This window comes from Varanus komodoensis, unplaced genomic scaffold, assembly GCF_004798865.1.
Source record: "Varanus komodoensis strain SLA01 unplaced genomic scaffold, ASM479886v1 scaffold81, whole genome shotgun sequence".
In the NCBI taxonomy this organism is placed as follows: Eukaryota; Metazoa; Chordata; class Lepidosauria; order Squamata; family Varanidae; genus Varanus; species Varanus komodoensis.
In genome coordinates this window covers 948,270-953,524 of record NW_025336495.1, presented here as the reverse complement: position 1 = coordinate 953,524, position 5,255 = coordinate 948,270, and the positions used below count along the sequence as shown (strand labels likewise).

Genomic DNA, 5,255 nt, shown 5'->3' with positions numbered 1-5,255 from the left:
GATTCCAGTCGAAGGAAACTATGAGGACACATCTTCATTTGCAAATGTGGACTTCACAGTTGCATTTTAAATTCAGGCTTTCCTAGCCAGGTGCCCTCCAGATGTGCTGAACTACAACTCCCAGCATCCCTCAGTCAGCCACCATGAATGATTCCTAGCTGGACAGATGGGGTATCCATATTTTTTCTTCAACTCTTGCCTTATTATTTGGTATGTTTTTCTCTCCAGTTGCCACTTGCAAGGAAGATTTCAGGTCACACTGATGTCAGAGACCTGGAATTTAACAATTATCTTTTGCTGACAGCACTAGGTGGTGAGTAATGCCATAGAGTAGATGGGCAACTTCCAAGCAAACCTGCCTGCTGAAGTTACAATTTAAGATGTGGTGTAACTACATCAGTGACAGCATTCAGATTATTAGAGAGTATTCTGTAACATACAGTACTCTGTGGCAAAATCCACATTTGCAATACATTTGATTAAGGTGTAGAGAAACATAGAGAGTGAGTCAGAAGGGGCCTCCTGGGCCATCTAGTCTGACCCCTGGCTCCAGCCGGCTCCGCTCACAACATGCCCACCATGTGCACATCCAGCCTATCCTTGAACACCCGCACCGATGGGGCCTCAGCCACCTCCCGTGGAAGCCCATTCCACACCCTCGGGGTCCCGACTGTCAGGAAGTGCTTCCTGAAATCTAAATTGAACCTTGGTTCCCTGAGCTTTGCTCCATTGAAGCGCGTCCTGCCTTCCTCTGCAGGGGAGAACAGGTCTCTCCCCACCTCCGTGTGACACCCCCTCACATACCTGTATGTCGCCAACATATCCCCTCTGATTTTTAAAAGGTAAAATCACTTTACCTTCAATAAAAGTACGAAACTTCTTAAAAGCTTGCCAGGGTCCAAACATTCAGCCAACTTCATCTCTTGTACAATGTCAGCAAGTTATTCCTGGGTAGGGTACATTGTAATCCACTACTCAAACCAAACTCTTGCCTAAGGTATTTCTATGAACAAACTAGCAAAACACTGGGCTTATTTAGAGCAGTCATTTTATTGTTTATCAGTCAAATACATTTGGGCTAAAACAAAAGGCTGGAGGGTTACCCCTGAGAATTTTATTAATTTCATGCAATTCTGTATGGATTTCTTTGAACAGTGTGAATGTCCTTTCTTTTTTGCCATCTTACAAATGCTCAAGAGCCAGTGAAGTCAAATTATCATGCCTATAGCAATGGCAGGAGATCCAGCTCCTTGGCCTCTTTTAGAAATGAACTTATAAACAGGAGGAAAGATAATAAAAACAACCATCTCCTAACAGAGCTTTAAAGCTACAGGCCTGTACAAAAGCTGTTACTGTCTTGATTGTTGAAAAAGGATTGCTACAGACATTTTGCTATTGTCCTGTGGAGTCACACGAAAGGGTATGCTCCCTTTCCAACTTTATTGTGGATCCACATTAGGCCCTGAGTCAAAGCCTGCTGCTAACCTATCTGGGATCACAACTCTTGCCACTTTATTTCAGCCCCAGAGATAGTCTCTGGGAATGTTGGCATTTTCTCCCTGCTTGAGCATTTGTTTTTAAGATAATACTGCATTTACAGAAGGACAAACAGGGCCTCACTAAACTTATGGGGAACAATCTCAAAGTATTCACAATCTTTGGTACCCTAGCCAAAGGCAACTCTGAAGGAAATGATACAACTTGACTGTCCTGAGATCTCTGTTTGCATGAGGCTCCAGAAGATTTTGGCTCATCCTGCCATTCACAGGTCTTCTGGGAGATAACAAGCATTAACAGAGGTTTAAGTTGCAGAAACAGCAGAATAATGCACCCATCTCTTGCCTCTGCTTTTTCAAGTATCCTCCTTTGCATTTTTCAGGTGTATAAATAGGACTCTAAAAATCTAAATGCTTGGAACACATTCCCACCGTCCTACATCATTTGCATGTATTCTAGTGCAATATATCCTTAAAACACAAATAAATATGAGTACAAAGACATTTCTTTAAAATCCATTGGCAATAAATACAAGTAATGTTAAACAAGTTAAAATCTCTTGTGAAGGTGTATTTAAATTATGCAATATAGTAAAACAACAGATGTCTTAACATTTGTTATAAAGTGCCTCTAGAATGAGGAAATTATTAAAACACAAGAATGCTCTATTAAACAGAAAATATCTAGCAGCTGTTCTCATAGGTGGGCCAATACTTGCCCTTGAAAAGCAACAAATGCAAGAAAGAAGAAAACTTCCTGTGTGATCACCTAGAAAATGAGATCATCTTTCCCAGGGTATCTTTCCTAGAATGGATGACCCATTTGGCCCTGGGATCTTGTAACCTCAAATGCCTTCATGTCTGTCTGTTATGGTTCCTGAATGGATTGTAAGCAGTCCCAGTGGGGACCAGACATTGCTGGCAGTCATTTGGAACACAGTGTAGATACCCCAGAGCAAAACAAGACATGCTCTGCAACTGGGAAAATCCCTATGTACCAAGAGACCAGGTTTCCCATTTTCAAGTAATTTTGAGCAAATAAAGGATCACATCAGGTGAAAGTGACCAGGAAAATAATTTAAGCCTACAGAAGAGGGACAGCAGAAACAAGTGGCGGGATTATTTACACATGAAACAAAAATGCGCGGAGAAGGAGCGGTCCGGTTAATAGCAAGGGGGAAATCCCCCGCGTCCTCCTGGAGTGGAATGCGCTGCTCTGGCCCAGCCGGCCACTGCTCAGCCTTTGCACATGCTTTGCACCAAGCTCTCACTCCCTTAGTTCGCCTTCTTTTGGAAAATGCTCCTGCTTGCAAGCCACATCCACTAGCAGATGTAAATCTATGAAGAATGGAAAGGGCAATTCAGTATCCACTTGCAGGGCCATTAATATGCAAACTATGTCTGAAGAGATGGAAAGAAGTGCTCAGACTTTGCCAGTCACTTTCCCCCTGTAACTCCCTTCCCCACATTGGCCTTTACTTTAGTGTGGTTCTACACCCATGCAGGCAAGTTAAAAATGTGGTTCCAGAGTACTGGATACATAGATGCTCCTTCTCAAAATGTTCAGATGGCACCTCTCCTTGTCAAATGGTACAGAGTGCTCTTAACATGACCCTTCTTGTTCCATGATAAGAAACAACAGTCTGTTCTATGGTTTCCACACTTCACCATGGTTTCTCTGCTCATCTTGAACCAGTCATCATGGTTTCCACAGCCTGATATGCAATTACCCCAGAGTGGCAGCTGCTACCACTAGGATGAAATGTGACTTGGGCTATTGAAAAATGAATGCCACAGCCTTCTCCTGTAGCCTGTACATGTAGTCTAGCTGTTTGGACACTGATGTCATTGTGGACAGAGCCTTCTAAGACTGCAGGATGGTCTGCAGTTGAGAAGATGAGAATAGCCACCAGCATTGATTCGTCAGCCTACACAGCATCAAAAACTGAGTCCAACACTCTCTCCACCTGCAGCTGTGTGCTCTGTTAAAGGGCTTAGGCTACCCTCTGTATATGTTCAGAAAAACTGCCCATGTCCACTGATGGAGAAACAGGGTCTCTGGTGTTCACAGCCACACCTGGAGAGGAAAACAACGGCACACTGGAGTGCGTTGTCTCTGTGTCGGACTCACAGTCCTCCCTATCCAATGGCAATGGAGGACCGGAGAGCACAGGCACAGGAGAGGTGGACGGGAGAGGGGGCACAGTGATGGAGCCAAGTAGCTCTGGGGGTACCTGAAATTGCACAGGCAAAAAAACTGGCCATTGGCACTTCAGTGGCAGAGTCAGAGGACTTTGGAAAGCGAGCGGCTCAAATATTGTTCCTATTCCACATAGAATTCAGGAAGGCAAACAGCCCAGTATTGAGGGTTGTAGGTAGGGCCTTGGTGGTGGTACCCCCACAAGTCACAGAACCCTTGGTAGGCAGGTGGGATGGAGTAGGCAGATCCTCCAAGAAGCCAGAGCAGTTTCTTCAACAGTTGGTTCCAACAGATTCAGTGAGGAGATGTGCCAGTGATAAAATATCTGGCTGTCTTAGAGCTGGAATCTCGGGGTGGGGGGTAGACAGGTGACATGTCTCAAATCTCCCCCTCTGACACTAAGGCTGAGATGAATTCAAGCCTTTGTACAAGCTTTGAGCCTTGGAAATACAAGAGGAACTTAGGAGCCCCCTTAAAAACATCTGGGTCAATTTAAAGAGAGCCAAAAAGAGGAAAAACATAGTTATTGCCATCTATAACCAACCACCCAGTCAAAAAGATGGCAAGGGCACAGCCTTCAAAAAGCAACTTGCCAGCATTTCCAAGAATGATGTAGTCATCATGGGAGGCTTCAATTTCCCTGATATTTGCTGGGAGCCAATTTCTGCCAAGCGTGGCCCCTCCAAGAGATTCCTGACGTGTTGCCTACAACTTCCTCCAGCAGAAGGTAGGTACTAACTAACAGGGATGACCTAGTGGACAAAGTAGCAGCTATGGGAACCCTGGGGGGAAAGTGACCGTGCAATACTTGAATTCTCAATTATAAAGAAACAAAGGTTAATGGCAGCCAAACACATATCCTGGACTTCAAGAAAGTTGACTTGAACAAACTCAGAACAATGATAAATGAGGTGCCATGGCAACTCGCTGTTAAGGGAAAAGGAGATGAAGAGGGATGCAAAACCTTGAAAAAGAAGATTCTCCTAGTACAACTACGAACAATTCTAACAAGAAAAAAGTGTGGAGCATAAAAGAGAAAGCCCATATGGCTCCACAAAAAAATAAGTGGCAACCTGAAAAACAAGAACATGTGGAGGAGGGTTGAAGCAGCGCTAGGTCACAATGAAAGAATATAAATCAATAGCAAGGAATTGCAGGGACGATATCAGGAAGGCTAAAGCAGGAAATGAGCTGAGAATAGCAAGAGATGCTAAGAACAGTAAGGAAGCCTTCTTTAGTTACATCCAAAACAAAAGACATGTGAAAGAGATGGGTGTCCAGCTACTTAAAGTAGATGGCAGAGTGATAACAGATAACAAGGAAAAGACGGAGATGCCCAATTTCTACTTCATCTCAGTCTTCTCCTACAAGAAAATCTACAACAAAGAGGAAATACAAGCTGAAAGTGAGAGATGGCAGCCCAAGATTGACAGACAAATGGTCGAGGAATACCTTGGTGGAATAAACATGTTTAAATCTCCAGGGCCGGATGAACTCCATCCCAGAGTCCTAAAAGAGCTAAAGGAGGAACTCGCAGAACCGCTGGCTATCATCTTCGA

General features: G+C 44.0%; 1 protein-coding gene across 1 annotated transcript in view; it reads right to left on the bottom strand.

The window, feature by feature from the left end:
* Positions 1 to 2,763: 2,763 nt before the first annotated feature.
* Positions 2,764 to 5,255, bottom strand: part of HSF5 (heat shock transcription factor 5) — a 17,500-nt gene continuing 15,008 nt past the window's right edge. The window contains exon 7 of the mRNA XM_044456092.1: positions 2,764 to 2,834. Coding sequence (XP_044312027.1) covers positions 2,764 to 2,834 — 71 coding nt within the window. The remainder of the gene's footprint in view (positions 2,835 to 5,255) is intronic.